This window comes from Somniosus microcephalus, chromosome 10 (assembly GCF_052327205.1).
Source record: "Somniosus microcephalus isolate GS21.2 chromosome 10, FLI_Smic_1.0, whole genome shotgun sequence".
Taxonomy (NCBI): domain Eukaryota; kingdom Metazoa; phylum Chordata; class Chondrichthyes; order Squaliformes; family Somniosidae; genus Somniosus; species Somniosus microcephalus.
In genome coordinates this window covers 190,142,788-190,161,390 of record NC_140996.1, presented here as the reverse complement: position 1 = coordinate 190,161,390, position 18,603 = coordinate 190,142,788, and the positions used below count along the sequence as shown (strand labels likewise).

General features: G+C 44.9%; 1 protein-coding gene across 3 annotated transcripts in view; it reads right to left on the bottom strand.

The window, feature by feature from the left end:
- Nucleotides 1-18,603, bottom strand: part of LOC147111942 (neurobeachin-like) — a 1,011,877-nt gene that overhangs the window by 489,546 nt on the left and 503,728 nt on the right. For 2 of the 3 annotated variants that reach the window (XM_085999351.1, XM_085999350.1), the window contains 3 exons: nt 16,423-16,577; nt 6,170-6,299; nt 3,143-3,270 (listed from right to left, as the gene is read on the bottom strand). In XM_085999351.1, the coding sequence (XP_085855477.1) occupies nt 3,143-3,270; nt 6,170-6,299; nt 16,423-16,577 (413 nt within the window). Of the gene's footprint in view, nt 1-3,136; nt 3,271-6,169; nt 6,300-16,422; nt 16,578-18,603 lie in introns of all 3 variants that reach the window. The other variant, XM_085999349.1, reaches the window with a different exon arrangement.

Here is an 18,603-nt window from a genome sequence, read left to right as displayed (position 1 = left end):
AATTATTACGGAAAGTTCCTCCCAAACTTAGCTACACTGTTACATCCACTGAATGAGCTGTTGAGAAAACAGGTCCCTTGGAAGTGGTCAAAAGAATGCGACACAGCATTCAAAGCGTGTAAAAGCCAGTTAGTAGAGAGTACCATGTTAGTTCACTATGATGTATCTAAAGAGATCAAGCTAGCGTGTGACGTCTCTCCATAGAGTTGGGGCAGTGATCTCTCATGCTAGATAGTGGGGAGGAGAGACTAATTGCTTTTGCTTCACGCACTCTCAGTGCCAGTGAGCGGAATTATGCGCAGATCGAAAGGGAAGCTTTGTCATTGATTTTTGGGGTCAAGAAGTTTCACAAATACTTGTTTGGTCGTAAGTTTACCATAGTTACTGATCATAAGCCCCTGACAGCAATCCTCCATTCAAAGTACCCAGTTCCAACCTTAGCTGCAGCCCAAATGCAGAAATGTGCTTTGATTTTGTCAGTGTATACGTATGACATTGAGTACAGACGATCAGCTGATCACAGTAATGCTGATACTATGTCTAGGTTGCCATCCCCATCTCAAGTTACACCCTATAAGGAAGAAGTGCTCAATTTCTCATACATTGATGAGCTGCCAGTCACAGCTGAAGAGATTGGTAGGGCAACCAAACGCGACCCAATTATGTCAAAGGTGTACGATTACACAGCAAATGGATGGCCAAACCAGGTATCAGAGGAAGATATCCATCCATACTTCATTCGTAGGAATGAATTGACAGTGGATAAAGATTGTATCATGTGGGGAGCAAGAATGGTTATCCCAAATAGGTTCAGGTCTAAATTGTTAGGAGATCTTCATGACCTGGGAATGTGCTTGATCAAGAGCTTTGCACAGTTATTTATGGTGGCCAGGTTTAGATAAAGAGATAGAGTACATAGTCAGTCATTGTACAACATGTCAATCGGTGAGCAAGAAACCACCATCAGCACCATTACAGCCATGCAAATGGCCTCCCAGAGTGTGGCAAAGGTTACATGTAGATTTTGCTGAGCTAGAAGGACAGTAATTGTTCATAGTAACAGATAGTCACTCGAAGTGGGTAGAGGTATTTCCGATGCTGATAATAACAACAAGCAAAACACTAGACAATTTGCAAAGATTGTTTTCTTCATATGGCCTCCAGAAGAAATTGTGTCTGATAATGGTCCGCAATTTTGTTCAGAAGAGTTCACACAGTTCATGAGCAGAAATGGTGTGAAACATACCAAAGTTCCACCGTACCACCCTGCTTCAAATGGTGCAGCAAAGCGCACAGTACAAATTGTCAAACGTGCCCTCATCAAGTAAATGTTAGATCCAAATCCAAAGAAACATCAGTTGTCGTTGGACCACAAACTGGCAAATTTTCTGATTACCTATCAGAATACTCCTCATATCACTACCGGTAGAAAACCAGCAGAGTTGTTTCTCAAACGACAGCCACGAACCAGGTTCTCGTTGTTAAAGTCAAACTTGGCACAGTCCATAGAAGAGAAACAATCAAGGCAGAAAGAGAGTCATGATAAAGGCAGAGTTAGAGAGAGAAGTGTGAAGTTGAACCAGAAGGTTAGAGTGAAGAACCATCACCATAAATGGTTAAAGTGGTTACCAGGAAGAGTAGTGAAGATATGTGGCCCTTGCAGCTATTTGGTCAAGATGTTTGATCATTTCTGATCATGGAAAGGTTAGGTTTGTTCACATTGATCATATCTTACCTACAGATGTGGAAGGAGTTGAAAGCTGGGATGGTTACATTTATTCTGATGAGTCAGATAGTCTTGTTACAAGTAGAGTACCAGTAGCAAATCCTACATCAGATGTACCAGAAACAAGTCCAAGACAAAGTCAGAATTTAAGTCTGAGCCCGAGTCAGGCAGACAAACAGTCTGAAAGTGTAAAGAGTCCAAATGTAGATCAAGGTCAGCCCTTGGAGAAAAATTCTCTGCAGGCGCAGCCTAGAATGAGTCAAAGTCCTACAACAAGATCTGAAAGTTCTGTTCAAGAAAGAAGGTATCCTCTTCGAAACAGAAAACCAGTGGTTAAGTTTAATCTGTAAATATGGAAAATAAGTTCATATCTTTTGTTTGTGTTACAGAATTCTATAGTAGAATTTGGAAACATGAAATGGGTTCCATTTGAGAAATGTATACCAAGAGTTGTGTATACCATGCAAGTCACGTACAATGATTATTTGCTGATTAATTTCTTCAATAAGGAGGGATAAGTGTAACAGAGCCACCTGGTGGACTACTGATGTATATAATAATAAAGCCATATGTAGTGCAGTTCTTAACGGATGCCATGTTGTGCTGTTGTATATACATGCTGTGTCTCAAGATATCAGTGACAATTCAAAAGATACCATTTTAATTTAAAATGTATAATTCAAGAAAGAAATTAAGCAAAATTCAGAGATATTATTCAGATTAGAAGAAAATTCTACTGAAACTTTAAATATCTAGAATTAGGTGCAAAATTTTTACAGTATCTGAAGGTGCAAAAGTCTTGAAACAAAAAGGTCAAACATGATCCACTGTTTCAACCGAAGAAACAAAATGTAGCTTTATTTTAAAAGTTAATGACCACATTTTTATCCTAAAAGGACAGAAATTTTCCTGTACCTTTTTAAAATAGTCATCCTTGTTTTCAAATCCCTTCATGGCCTCGCCCCTCCCTATCTCTGTAATCCCCTCCAGTCCTACAATCCTCAGATATCTGTGCTCCTGCAATTCTGGCCTCTTGAGCGATTTTAATCGCTCCAACATTGGCGGCCGTGCTTTCAGCTGCCAAGGCCCCAAGCTCTGGAATTCCCTCCCTAAAGCTCTCCACCTCTCTTTTCTCCTTTAAGACGCTCCTTAAAACCTACCTCTTTGACTAAGCTTTTGGTCATCCTCTAATATTTCCTTATGAGGCTCGGTGTCAAATTTTGCTTGATAAAGCTCCTGTGAAGCGCCTTGGAACATTTTTCTACATTAAAGGCACTATATAAATAGAAGTTGTTGTACCCAATTCTCTTTGCCATCAAAGTAAAATATAAAAGTCAGTAACCATCCTACCAACTATTTCTCAGCAAGGCTACATAGACATCATGTAGATAAAAGTTAACTATACAGCACCTGTACCTTCGATCAACAACTCTTGGCCATGACTGCCCAGCAGAGTTCGTGAAAGAAATGGAGCAAAGTCCACAAAGATTTCACGTAACAGTGGAGCAACCTTTTCCAGGGCACGTTCAAGTTTTGCTGTGATGCTGTTTAGAAATAAAAAAAAGTAGATGTAAATATAGCAATATTGCAGCAAGTCATAGAATTTTATAGCACAGAAACAGGCTATTCAGTCCAACATGTCCATGCCGGTGTTTATGCTCCACACGAGCCTTCTGCCACCTTACTTCATTTCACACCATCAACATATCTTTCTATTCCTTTCCCCCACGTGTACTTATCTAGCTTCCCCTTAAATGCATCTATGCTATTCACCTCAACCACTCCATGTGGTAGTGAGTTCCATATTCTCACCACTCTAGGTCAATCCACTTACAAGAAATTTGCACTGCATAAATGCTGAACTGTAATTTGAAATGTTCTTGCTCAATGTAATTGTTTAATTTTGCCTGCAAAATTCTACTTAAATCAGAGTTCAGGGTACAATATATGCATAATTTGATTAATAACCCATAGGATTTAAAATAATGGGAACTTATCATGAACACAAAAAGATGAAAAAAATCAATTCCTGAAATTATCTTTTCCCCCTTAATATTCTTTTTCCCTTCAATTTTCTTTTCTCTTCTACTGAAGGTGCTGCATCCCATGGGAACTTAGAATCATAGAATAGTACAGCACAGAAGGAAGCTATTCGGCCCATCGAGTCTGCGCTGACTCTTTCGAATAGCAATCCAGGTTGTCCCACTCCACCGCTCTTACCCATATCCCTGCAATTTTTTCTCCTTCAAGTATTTATCCAATTCCCTTTTGAAGGCTACTATCTGTATCCACCACCCTATCAGGCAGTGCATTCCAAATCCTAACCACTCGTCGCGTAAAAAAGTTTTACCTCATGTCGCCTCTGGTTCTTTTACCAATCACCTTAAATCTGTGCTATCTCGTGATCAATCCTTCAGATACTGGAAACAGTTTCTCTTTATTTACTCTATCTAAATCATTAATGATTTTAAACACCTCTATCAAATCTCCCCTTAGCCTTCTCTGCTCCAAGGGGAACAACCCCAGCTTCTCTAGTCTATCCACACAACTGTAATCCCTCATTCATGGAAACATTCTAGTAAATCTCTTCCGTACCCTCTCCAAAGCCTTCATGGCCTTCCAAAAGTGTGGTGCCTAGAATTGGACACAATACTCCAGCTGGGGCCAAACTAATGTTTTATATAGGTTTAGCATAACTTCCTGGCTTTAGTACTCTATGCCTCTATTTATAAAGCCCAGGATCCCATATACTGTATTTTATTAACTCCTTTGTTAACCTGTCATGCCACCTTCAAAGATTTGTGCACAAGCACCCCCAGGTCTCTCTGTTCTTGCACCCCCTTTAAAATTGTATCATTTAGTATATATGGTCTCTCCTCATTTTTCCTACCAAAATGCATAATCTCATACTTTATTGCATTGCAATTCAACTGCCATGTGTCCACCCATTCCATCAGCCTAAGTCTTCTTTAAGTCTATTACTATCTTCTTCATTGTTTACTACACTTCCAAGTTTCGTGTCATCTGCAAATTTTGAAATTGAATTGTGCCCTGTACGCCCAAGTCATTAATGTATACCATTAGCAGTAGTGGTCCTAGTGTACAACCTTGGGGAACGCCACTGTATACATCCCTTCTGAAAAACAGCCATTCACCACAACCCTCTGTTTTCTATCCCTTAGCCAATTTTGTATCCATGCTACTACTACCCCTTTTATCCCTTGGGCTTAAATTTTGCTAAGAAGCTTAATATGTGGTACTTTATCAACACCTTTTGAAAGTCCATATACACAACATCAACTGCACTGCCCTCACCCACCCTCTATGTTACCTCATCAAAAAATTCCATCAAGATATCAAACACAATTTGCTCTTAACAAATCTGTGCTGGTTCTCCTTATTAGTCCATGCTTGCCCAAGTGGCTGTTAATTTTCTCCCGGATTATTGTTTCTAAAAGCTTCTCCACCACCGACGTTAAACTGACTGGCCTGCAATTGCCAGGTTTATCCTTCTCCCCTTTTTTGAACAAGGGTGTAACATTTGCAATCATCCAGTCCTTTGGCACCACTCCTTTATCTAAGGAGAATTGGAAGATTGTGGCCAGCACCTCTGCAATTTCTACCCTTACTTCCCGCAGCAACCTAGGATGCATCCCATCTGGACCAGGTGACTTATCCACTTTAATTACCGCCACACTTTCTAGTACCTTCTCTTTATCTATTTTTATCTCATCCAGTATCCCAGCAACCTTCTCATTCACCATAGCTTTGGCAAAGTCCTCTTCCTTGTTAAACACCAATGCAAAGTTCTCATTTAGTACCTCAGCCAAACTGCTTCCACCAATAGTTCACCATTTTGGTCCCTAACCAGCCCCACCGTTCCGCTGACAGCTGTTAATATGCCTAAAGAAGATCTTTAGTTTCCCTTTTATGTTAGCCGCCAATCTCTTCTCGCACTGTCTCTTTGCTCCTGTTATTTGCAGTCTTCCAGTAACTCTCTCAAGTGGTCATACTTCCTGTGTAAGTCTAGGCGACGAGTTCTGATGACTGCAATGCAATGTTGGGGGTGGGGGCGGGAGGTGGGGAATCAAAGCTGATCCCGATTTTGTCTGCCCTTAGTATTCACAACAACCCACTTCAATACAGGCCAGTGGATCTCAAGGAGAAACTCTGCTTTATTTTCCCTTCCCTATCCCTAGGAAAACGGGAGCAACCATAGCACCCATACTGCCAACATAACCGAGATCAGGTAACTAAGCACAGATCAGGGATCAAACCTGAGATTTTCCTGGTCTGTATGGCTCAGTGACATTCAAGGTGGTGTACTTACCTACTCAACCATCAAAGAAGCTTCCTCCAGTTATCTTAGTTTTGCACTTTGTTAAGAAGTATTACAAAAAAAATGGAATTCATGAGGATAGAAAAGAACAGACTGAATTTAACCTCATGTTTTCAGCAGAATCCTCTGGCATTGGAGCAACTGTCTGCACTGCAGGAAGATTCTTGCTGGTAGCACCATTCACAAAACTGGAAGAGGAGGAGGAGGAGGAAGTGGAAGCAGCTTCTGCAGCACCTGTGAAAAAACAGTTCAAGAAATAAACTCAAAAGTGATGGATCAATTATACTGCAATATGTCAATAAAAAGCAATGCAATCCAACCACATTAATGTGAAAGGTATACTTATTTGGAAGCAGTACAAGTAACAGAAGTTCATATACAAATAATAATTTTATGGAATTATTCCAGTGCTGCCATTTTAGTATGGGGAAATTGGGGACATATTCCACAAAATGCATTTAGCAGCTCAAAGCCAATTTTGTTTTATGTAAAAACTCCAGGAATTATGAAATTGGTTCATAATAGCTTATACTTTAATTTTAATATACAAATTACTAGCCATATATTTGTAATCTATTGATGACATCTATTTCTCCCTAAATAAGCATAGGTGTCAACTGCGGCTCAGCTGGTTGTACTCTCGCCTCGGAGACAAAAGGTTGTGAGTCCAAGCCCCACTCCAGAAACTTGAGCGCAAAATCTGGGCTGACACTCCAGTGCAGTATGGAGGAGTGCTGCACTGTCAGAGGTGCCGTCTTTCAGATGAAATGTTAAACCAAGGCCCCCGTCTGCCTTCTCTGGTGGACACAAAAGATTCCATGGTACTATTCGAAGATGACATGGGGAGTTCTCCCTGATGTCCTGGCCAATATTTATCCATCAACCAACATCACTAAAGCAGATTGGGGGAAAAATTCAGTTGTTTGCCCCTCCCGTTAGCGCCTTAAGAGGGCACTAATGGGGCGCAAAGCAACTAGCGCCCGGGCGCGGTGACGTTTGCGCCGCCTGCGAAATTAACGAGACATTTTGTGGCGACGCTAAACACTACCACCACGATCTCCTGTGCCGGCAGATTGTGACATCAGTCGAGTGCACAACGCCCCATTAGCGCCCCGGACCGGATATTGAGTGGCGCCCCTTGCCTTACCGCCTGCCGCTAGCAATGACAGGTTGAGGGGAGCGTTATGCTGTCAGAAAGGGACTAGGGGAGGGCTATTTAAAGGCGACCGCTTCCTGCCTTTTTTTGTCGGTGACATTTTTGCACCACGCATTCTGAGAGAGACTCTTCTGGAGAAATTCAACGCTGTGTGAAGGAGTTTTGAGTACTGAGCAGCACTTTGCAGGTTTATTTTGATTTGCCCTTCCTTGCTTCACCAGCACTCTGAGGTAGCGCCTCGCTCCTCGGCCTTTGCGCCTTAAGACAGGTGTGAAGCGCCTGATTTAGCGCTCCAATCACCTCCAGGGGCGATAAAAGCCAAGTTTGCTGTCGGAGGCGATAATTAGCGCCAGGCGCTAAACTTTGCGCACGGCCGATAATGGCGCCCCAAATGGGGCGATACCGAATTTTTCCCCCATTATCTGGTCATTATCACATTGCTGGTTGTGGGAGCTTGCTGTGCGCATATTGGCTGCCATCTTTCCTACATTACACTAGTGACGAGACTTCAAAACTATCTCAATGGCTGTTAGGCAATCAGATGTCCTGAGGTCGTGAAAGGCGCTATATAAATGCAAGTCTTTCTATTCCTTATTGAAAAGGGTCACTGATTGTATTTCTTTTTGTCAACAAATTCTGATTAAGAACAAAAATTGCTAAAAAAAAAAACACAAATTGGAAATACCATCATTGATGTAAAATTCAAATTGGCTCAATCTAGCTACAGTAAACTGGAGTGCTAGAATATTCTACATCTACAGAGCAAACTACAATGCTATAATTTTGGCATTGAATAAATGCTAGTAAAATGAACTGTGTCTGACTGGACGTCAAAAAGTAGCATTGGAGACAACAAGGAGGCTAAATTCGGTTGATTTGCGCCTCCCATTAGCGCCCTCCAAGGGCGCTAACGGGGCGCAAATCAACTAGCACCTGGGCGCGGCGCCGCTAACACCTCCCACGAAATTCAGCAGTGGGTTACCGCCGGACGCTATGTCTGCCGGGGTCAAGGGGGCCTAACTGCAGCTGGGGCAGCGCTAGTTAAAGGGGAGGTGGCGGGTGGCCATTTTTGTTGCTGGCCACCTGCCAGCACCTGCCCCCATTGCTGTCCCCGGCCCCCGTGAAGCCCCCCCGCCTCTTAAGTGCCGGGCTCATTTGCCGGCACTCCCGATCCCTGGTGGCCCAGCTGGGTGCTGGGAGGCGCTGCACCAGGCCCCTCCCATTTAATAAGGGAAGGAAGGCCTGCAGTACCGCGGCGCGACGTGCCACAGCGCCCCAAGAGGGACGCCGGGTGTTTCCAGTAGTGCCCTTCCTCCCTCTCGGGGCGCTACCTGGGAAAACCGGCTGCGGGGGCGCTAACTTTTTCAGCGCGCTGCGAAGGTAGGGGCTACCCAATTTTTACCCTCAAGAAATTTATCAAAACAAACGAAACTATTTAACCCTTTGGGCACTGGATATCCTTTACGTATTAGAAAAGAAAGACTTTCAAGACCTCAGGACGACCCAAAACACCTTACAATCAATTAATTACTTTTGAAGTGTAGTCACTGTTTTAATGTAGGAAACACGGCAGCCAATTTGTGTACAACAACCTCCCACAAACAGCAATGTGATAATGACCAGATAATCTCTTTTTAGTGATATTGGTCGAGGGATACATATTGGCAGAATACCCGGGATCACTCCCCTGTTCTTCTTCTAAATAGTGCGATGGGATCTTTTACATCTACCCGAGTGGGAAGGTGGAGCCTCGGTTTAACATCTGATCCAAAAGACAGCTCCTCCGAAATTGCAGTACTCCCTCAATACTGCACTGAAGTCAGCCTGGATTTTGTGTTCAAGTCTCTGGAGTGGGACTTGAACGTTCAACCTGCTGACTTGGAGGCAAGAGTGCTACCACTGAGCCACGGCTGATTATGTGCAAACATTTAGCATATACTCATTGCAAAAATTATTTTCTGTAAAATTTCCAATGTATATTATAAAATAGAATTAGAAAAAAAACATTTTCTTTAAATTTTGGAATTTATTTGATCTTTTGCTCCTTTTCCTTTCATGGTAGCTTCATATAACACTTCACTAAAAGGAAGAGATCTGATCGCAGGCCTACTTCAACATCATTCCAGAACCTACTGCTCAGAGGTTTACAAGAATAGCCCAGATGACTGACCCTCTGACTTTCCCTACCTCCTTGTGATTAGGTTCAGAGCAGGAACATAAGTGGAAAGCCTGCATTGGAACATTTCACAGTGAAGCACACTGGAACTGCAACATTCTTGTGCCACTATGCTGTCCTAACATAGAAAAATTCTTAATACAGTAGAGTGTTCTCTAATTTGACAATCATTGTTTTAAAGTAATTCCACCCTCAAGTTGAGAGGGTGGGTGGGCAATCTATAATCAGGTCTCTGACAATGCTTCTCTGTAACCAGCCAATTACTTTCACCTCTAGAACTACCTAGCCTCTGATTAGCAGGATTAAGAATTCAATTTTTCAGGAATCACATTCCTACCACTTCACAGAATTCACAAACAAGTGCAGTTTAAAAAAAAATCTTTTCCCATTTTAGTATTGAAAGTTCTAATCAGCTACTATTATTAGCACTAGTTTCAAATTGGACTCTTAATAATGAAATGATCAAAATAATGTATAAAATAAGAATGAATCAGTTTAGTTCACTGAATTCAGCCAAAATCAGGTTCAATGGCTGAACCAATTCCAGAAGAATACCTGGTCAGAAATTTAAAAGAAAAACACTGGGGATACTGAAATATGCGTCTAAACAAATATACACACACAATCAAATAGTTCAAAGGGGTCAGGAAGATGATCATAGACTAGATAATGGTATCTTTGCACTTATTTTCTAAATTTCTGGACAGCACAGACTGAGGGCAGAGTCCTTCAACTGAAATAAATACATTTCAAAGATGTTGAGGTTCTGGGTGAATTTACAGTGCAAGTTTGAATGTCAGTGCGAAGTGATTTCCACTTCAGACTGATGCTAAACTTGCAGTACAAGTGTAGTGTCAGGGCCTGATTTTGCTTTGGAACAAAGTGGAACAAGATTCCCTGTAGTCTCACATGGCTTTGCTTTGAATCGTATCTATCTATATCTATATATATATAAATCGGTCGATCTGTCTGTCTGTCATTCTGTCTGTCATCGCCTGTGCGTCTGTCGGGCTATGCGCTCGAAAGTTACAGGGCGTACCTACGCGCGCGTTACCTCCAAAGAAAGCTTACGCTTCCGAGACGGTTTTAAGCGTATTTACGTTTCGGCCGGGCTAAAATCGCGCCCGCGGTATCCCAAAAACCTTCAACGTTCCGCTCATTAGCATCTCATTATCCGCTCATTAGCGACAGAGTGACCGTGAGCTCGACCAATCGGACGCCGGGTTGCTGGCGTGTGCCGCCGGACCAATCGGTGCGCGTGTGGCCGGGCCTTATCCTTCTGAACCGAGGTGAGTCGCCGCCATCTTGATTCCAAACTTTTCCTTTCTTTTTCCCGCTTTCTGCGTCTTAAAAAAAAACGTTGCTTTTAAAACACATATTGTTTTTTAAAAAAATGATTTAGAAAGTAATTAACTTATCTAATCTCATTAACTTTCCTACCTTTCCCCGTTTTTCCAGGTAGGCCTAGAAGCCTCGGCGTCTCCTCCGCACCCATGCCCGAGCCAGGCACCTCCCGGCCCCACTCGAAGGCTGGAGGGCCGAGCCTCAGCCCAGCGCCGCTAGGGTGCGCGCGCAGCAGGAGCTGAGACGCGGCATCTCTCTCTGGCTCGGCCGGGGGGCGGGGCTTGCTGAGCATCAAGCGTTACCCTGGCAACCCCGGCCGGCCGTCTCGCACAGCCGCAATCGGCGGTCTTCACCTCGGGCCGGGGGTGGGGGGGGGGTCGCGGTCGCGACCCTCGGGGGGGGGGGGGGCCGCGCGCGCAGCAGGAGCGACTGAGACGCGGCGTCTCTCTCTCTCTGGCTCGGCCCGGGGGCGGGGCTTGGTCAGCGTCACGGTTACCCTGGCAACCGGGCCCGCCAGCCGAGCCAGAGACGCCGCGTCTCAGCTCCTGCTGCGCGCGCAATCGGCGGTCTTCACCTCGGGGGGGGGGCGCGCGCGACCTCCCTCCCCCCCCTTCTTCCCCTCCGCCCTCCCTTCCCCGCCCTCCCCTCCCCCCTCCCCTCCCTCCCCCCTCCCCTCCCTCCCCCTCCCTCCCCCCCAGTCGCTCTCTCTCTTCCCCCCAGTCGCTCTCTCTCTCTCTTCCAACAACAACATTCCCTCGAAAAAGCCTCGGCACCGCCGGGCACTTCAGCTAGTCTATATATATAAAACGGTATGTCTCTCTGTCTGTTTTTCTGTCTCTCTGTCCGGCTATACAATCAAAAGTTATAGAGCGTACCTACACGTGTGTTACATCAAAAGAAAGCTTACGATTCCAGAACGGTCGTAAGCGTATTTACGTTTCGGTGAGACAAAAATTGTGCCCGCGGTATCCAAAAAACATTCAAAATTCCGCTCATTATCTGCTCATTAGCATTGAGTGACGTCGAGGTCGACCAATCGTACGGTCGAGCGACCCGACAGTCGACCAATCGCTGCGTGGCGGGGGCGGGTTCCTGGCGCGTGCGGGTGGGCCCTCCTAGAGTCGAGTGACAGGACGATTGACCAATCCTACGCTTCGGTGACCTGACGGTCGACCAATCACTGCGTGGCGGGGGCGGGTTCCTGGCGCGTGCGGGCGGGCCCTCCTAGAGTCGAGTGACAGGACGATTGACCAATCCTACGCTTCGGTGACCTGACGGTCGACCAATCGGTGCGTGTGTGGGCGGGCCTTATCGTTCTGAACCGAGGGGAGTCGCCGCCATCTTGATTCCAAACTTTTAATTTCTTTTTCCCGCTTTCTGCGTCTTTAAAAAAAAAAGTTGCTTTTAAAACACATATTGCTTTTAAAAAAAGTTAATTACTTTCTAAATCTTTTATCTAATCTCGTTAATTTTCCTACCTTTCCCCGTTTTTGCAGGTAGGTCTCGAAGCCTGGGCGTCTGTTGCCAGCCATGCTGGACCCTAGGCAATTGTTTTGTGGCAAGCTCCACCCACCCCTCACCCCCCACCCCGCTAGGCCCGATTCCGAACCAGTGGCCAGCCATCTTGGTAAAGGCTGGCTGGGCTCACTGCAAGCTCCTCGCGCTCGCGCTGCATGGCGCACCTCCACACAGAGCGCGGCCAGAGGGAAGCGAGCAGGTTAGCGGGGGGGGGGGGGGGAGCGGAGAGGGTTACCCCGGCAACCGGGCTCGCCAGCCGCAATCGGCCGTCTCAAGCCGCTCAGGCCCAGTCTTGGAGATCGGGAGGCGGAGAGGGGAGGAGGATTACCAAGGCAACCGGGCCCGGCCAGCCGAAATCGGCCGTCTCAAACCACCTCAGGCCCGGCCTCGGGAGGGCGGGGCTCGGGCTGACCGGGGCGCTGCGCTCGGCATGTCAGTGCGTGGGGCGGCACGGAGCTCAGCGGAGCCATCGCTGGCAGAGGAAAGAGGGTCTGCTGGCTCCCCCTTCCCTTTCTTCCCCCCCCCTTTCCCCCCTCCCCTTTCCCCCTTCCCTCCCCTCCTTTCCCTCCTCCCCTTTCCCCCTTCCCTCCCCTCCCCCCCTTTCCCCCCTTCCCTCCCCCCTCCCCCTCCTTCCCTCCCCTTTCCCCCTCCCCTCCCCTCCCCCCTCCCCTTTCCCCCTCCCCTTCCCCCTCCTCTCCCCTTTCCCCCTCCCCTTCCCCCCCCTTTGCCCCCTCCCCTTTGCCCCCTCCCCTTCCCCCTCCCCCCTCCCCTCCCCTTTCCCCCTCCCCCCTTTCCCCCTCCCCTTCCCCCCCTTTGCCCCCCTCCCCTTTGCCCCCTCCCCTTCCCCCCCTTTGCCCCCTCCCCTTTGCCCCCTCCCTTTCCCCCCTCCCCTTTCCCTCCCCTCCCTCCCTTCAGTCGCTCTCTCTCTTCCCCCCAGTTGCGCTCTCTCTCTCTCTCTTCCAACAACAACATGCCCTCAAAGATCCCTTGGCACTTCAGCTAGTGCAGTATAAATCCAGTGCATTATCACCCCTGGGTACTTTTTCAACTTACTTTATCTTAAGAGAAGGGGTTCTTCTCTTCCAAACCTATAAACACTTAAACTTCCAACTATTGGGAGTGAGCTCAGCATATGTGTGCATAGAGCAATCTGTCCCAAACAGGCAGAAACTCGAACTGCAGCTACTCAAGTTTATTAGCTGCAGGGTATATGCACTCTGATGCATGAACAATTGCTCCACTAAACTTGTAATAGAGGCTCAAAGTTCTAAACTGTTACTGGGTGTCAGCTTGGCTCAGTGGTAGCATTCCTGCCTTTGAGTCAGAAGATTGCGGTTCAAGCCCCACTCCAGGACTTGAGCACATAGATCTCGGCTGATGCTTATGTCTTTCGACGAGATATTAAGCTGAGGCACCATCTGCTGTTCAGGTGAATGTGAAAGATCCCATGGCATTATCTGAAGAGCAGGGGAGTTCTCTCAGTGTCTTGGTCAACTTTCATTCCTTAACTGACATCTCCAAAGAATAGATTCGCTGGTCATTTATCTTATTGCTGTTTGTGACAATAACAGTAACCACACTTCATGAGTACTTCATTTGCTGTGAAGCAGTTTGGGATGCCCAGAGGACATTGAAGGCCCTATATAAATTTAAGTATTTCTTACTGGTCTAAAGCTGAATGTAAATAATGATATGCCAAGCCAATTGGTCACTTTATGTGCAACAGAATACTTGAGCCTAGTTCTGAATCTGTTTTTTGAGGTGGTCTCCTTGTATCTCTCCATTACTGAAAACAACTTTAATGTGATAACTGCTTTAAGAAATTAGAAAAATCTTTTAACATTAGTAGAACAGCAAATGAACCACTAACAAGCAGTATCATAGTAGTCAATGCAGGCTCATTTCCCTGTCTGCTGAATTACTGCTCATAACTGTTTCTTTGTGGGCAAGAGGGAGGAAAATCAGTGGACAATCTTTACAAGACGACTCTTGCGTACCTCCTAGCAATATATAAACTTATTTGTTTGAACAAGAATAAATCCTGTAAAGTTTGGTTTTGACATACTTGAAGAGCTATGGATACTGCAACATGAAAGAATATTTAGAAAATTATATACCAATTGCACTATATCATTAGGAAAAGTCAGATCATGGCTATTCACTTTGTGATATTTTTGTTGACGGCTTAAAAACAGTATTTCACACAACAAATTATCTGCACAGCACATGCAGATACATGGACAAATTTGGAAGCACTTCTGTCCCTGCTTAAAACCATTTCCACATCAATGTATGTTGGCTGTGTTTATTTGCACAAGTGGGTTAGACCAGATTTCTGATTGGTCCCCTTGGAGGACAAGACACACCCAAGTTATATTATACAGAACCTATTATATTTTTTATCCACACTTTTGGTTTGTGCCTTTTCCTTTCTTTTCCTTTTTTCTCTCCCCCACATGGCAGCTGTCTTTCACTCTGCCAGCGCATTTCACACTGCATCTAGAGTCATTGTTTGTTTCTTTATCTGTCCTATTACCATCTCGTCTCACCTTGAATATCTCTTACTGTCTCTTCTTTCATCCCCTCCCCCATTTCCCAGCCCCCAAACTGCCTTTTAATCTGTTTCATTTCCTGCCTTTTTTTCTCAGTTCTGAAGAAGGGTTTCGACCTGAAACGTTGACTCTTTCCACGGATGTTGCCTGGCCTGCTGAGTTTTTCCAGCGTTTTCTGTTGTTACACCTAACAGTTTGTCTGGAATGTGTAATTTGATCCTGCCTGCTGGAGAGTAATTCAAAGTCTCTGCAATGTGTAATTTGATCATTGTCACAGGCAGGCTGCTCCAGTGAGGCTGCTCCAGTGAAGCTCCTCCAGTGAAGCTGCTCCAGTGCAGCCATGATAGTGGCATCTACCTGTTAATATGGTCACCTAGAAAGTCATCCTCGGTTCCGAGGGACTGCCTAAGCTGAAGCCTAGAAAGCAAGATAACTCTCACACGGCCACCTTCAGCCTGCCCTGTTGACCTCCTCCCAATCACCAGTTAAGTGATATAATGTAAAATGCTGGAAATACTGAGCAAGTCAAGACAGCATCTGTGGAGAGAGAAGCATAGTTAATGTTTCAGGTTGATTATCTTTCATCAGAACGTGAAACGTTAACTCTGTTTCTCTTTCAGTAAATGCTGCTTGATTTGCTGAGTGAAATCCACAACAGTGACTATTGTACATAATTTGAGCTGCAGGTTGGTTTAGTGAGGTGCATGTCATTCAATGAGAACAGGTGAGGGTAATGTCATTGCAAGTGACATCATCATCAGAACCATAGATTTTTAGCATGCGCTGAGAATGACATCATCGAGTGGCCCGGCTCATGCACAGGCTGACATCACGGGTCAACTGAAAACCGAAAGTACCCACACTGTCGCTAATCACTCCATCAAACTAAACATTCAGGGTAAGAGCTGCAGTGACTGATGGGACACTGTGTATGGATCACATATTGTTAACAGGTTTATTGGGTATGAAGTAAATAGTGGCAGTGTCATCACTTCTGGATTTCATTCAGTCCAATGATGTCACTTGCTGAATACGCACCGGGCTTTCTGAAAAATCAACTCACTGCCATTCATGGTCAGAAGTATGATCCGGGTCTGGGGGGGTGAAGAGGGAGAACTTGGTGTGGGTGTAGACAGGGTGGGGTTGGAAGAACGTGATTCACGTCTAACAGAGGGGGAGAGTGTGTTCCGTCTTCCCATCTGGATCACGTTCTCGCTCTCATCCCCCCCTCCCCCTTAGAACTGGATCACATTCTTCCCCGATTCCCACTGTTCTCTCTGTGCTCTACAATGTCGGGTGCGCATGCGCAGCTACAATGTCGGGTGCGCATGCGCAGCTACAACGTCGGGTGCACATGCGCGGCTCTGGCCGGCACTTAGGCTCTGCGCCCCCATACAGTGCGCATGCACAGAACGACGTTGCATTCATAAAAATAATCACTCCGATGTACATTATTTGTAGAAAACAAAATTTTTGGCTTGGCTCATTACAGAATTTCATACTGAAGAATGTTTGTAACATTCCATAGTAAATAGGGAGTGGTACACTTGTTTCAATTATTTTTCTCAATGTGCTCCTCAACTTTTATAACTGGAGCTTTGCTGACTGTACCTGTGGTATTTATCATACTTTTTGGTGTGGCTGCTGCAGGAGAGATTATGTTGGTTGCACTGCCAGTGAGAAGGCTACTCGTAGTACCGGCACCACCAACTGTATTGACGGCCAGACTGCCCGGAGGAGGTTTCTTTACTGGTACAACGACGCTCCTAATAAGATAGAAAAAATACATTCAATATAACATCCTCTCATGAGAATATCAGTGTATTCCTTTGAATTCAGCATCAACAAATATCTTTACTAAAATACTAAAACCTATCTTCCTTACAAGTATGTGTGACATGCTTCTTCTACACTGGCGAATAGAGTAGATGCCTTTAAGGGGAAGCTAGATAAGAACATGAGGGAGAAAAGAATAGAAGGTAATGCTGATGGGGTTAGATGAAGTAGGGTGGGAGGAGTTTCGTCTGGAGCATAAACATCGGCACAGACCAGTTGGCTGTGCTGTAAATTCTATGTAATATGTAATTTTTGCCACTCTCTCTCCCCCACCCCCCAAACAAAAGGGCAACACAGCGAAGATGAGGGCACGTTCATAAGGTGGTGCTCGTCCAAAGCAAAATGAAACAACAGCACCTCCATAAATTAGATTTATTTAGCTTGCTTTGCACAATTCGCAGTTTTGTTTGAAGCCAAAACTTTTTCTTTTTTTTTAAAGCTCTGGCAGTGTCACTGCCACCTTTTAATTTCCACTAATTGAAAACAGATAATTTCCCCATCAGTTCTTTTAATTGTAATAAACTGACTTCAGTTAGAGGGCAGTGAGTAGTTCATTTGAGCGTGCAGAGGTCTGCATTCTTGCATTCTGTACTAATATGAACTGAAAGGTTGTTAGTGTTACATTCAGAAGCTACAATATCATAAAATCATAGAAATTTACAAAAGGAGGCCATTCAGCCCATCGTGTCTGTGCCGGCCAAAAGAGCTGTCCAGCCTAATCCCACTTTCCAACTCTTGGTCAGTAGCCCTATAGTTTGTAGCAATTCAAGTGCATATCCAAGTACTTTTTAAATGTGATGAGGGTTTCTGCCTTTACCACCCTTTCAGGTAGAGAGTTCCAGACCTCAAACCACCCTCTGGATGAAAAGATTTCTCCTCAACTCCCCTCTAATCCTTCTATCAATTACTTTAAATCTATGCACCCTGGTTATTGACCTCTCTGCTAAGGGAAATAGTTCCTTCCTATCTACTCTGTCTGGGCCCCTCATAATTCTATACACCTCAATTACGTCTCCCCTCAGCCTCCTCTGTTCCAAAGAAAACAACCCCAGCCAATCCAATCCTTCTTCATAGCTAAAATTCTCCAGCCCTGGCAACATCCTCGTAAATCTCCTCTGTACCCTCTCTAATGCAATCACATACTTCCTGTAATGTGGTGACCAGAACTGTACACAATACTCTACTGTGACCTAGTGTTTTATACAATTCAAGCATAACCTCCCTGCTCTTATATTCTCTGCCTCAGCTAATAAAGGTAAGTATCCTGTATGCCTTCTTAACCACCTTATCTACCTGTCCTGCTACCTTCAGGGATCTGTGGACATGTACGCCAAGGGTCCCTCTGCACTTCTCAGTATCCTACCATGTATTGTGTATTCCCTTGCCTTGTTAGCCCTTCCCAGATGCATTACCTCACACTTCTCCAGACTGAATTCCATTTGCCACTGTAATGACATTATAGGGCTTTCAAAGTTACCTGGATGACTGACAATTATTTCTGCAAAGAAATGGGACATTTCTATGACGTTTCAAAGTATACTGACAATAAATATAATCACATCATGCATTTTTAAAGTACAGTCCTATAGTATTAGTTTGCTGCAAGAATAATGTGAAGTTATGGGTGTGGACTAGTCAGTCAGCAGTCTGTTGTCCTTGTCGCAGGATTGAATTACAGTTTTAAATATAAATAAATGGTAATTGGTGGTACTCCACATCAGTGCACATGGACACACATTCTCCTTTGTGAGTGTCTACATAGAAAGATCCCAGTCTCAGGCAATCCATCTGAGGAAGTACTAACAAGACATATTTCCCTAGAATGAATAAGGTAAAGTTAGAGAGCAACTTCTGTGGACTTCCCTGCATGGAATGTAATAACATTACCCAGTCATAAGGCAGCAGTTAAATCTTCAGAAATCTAGCACTGAGGAATTAATAATCATCCTTCAAAGC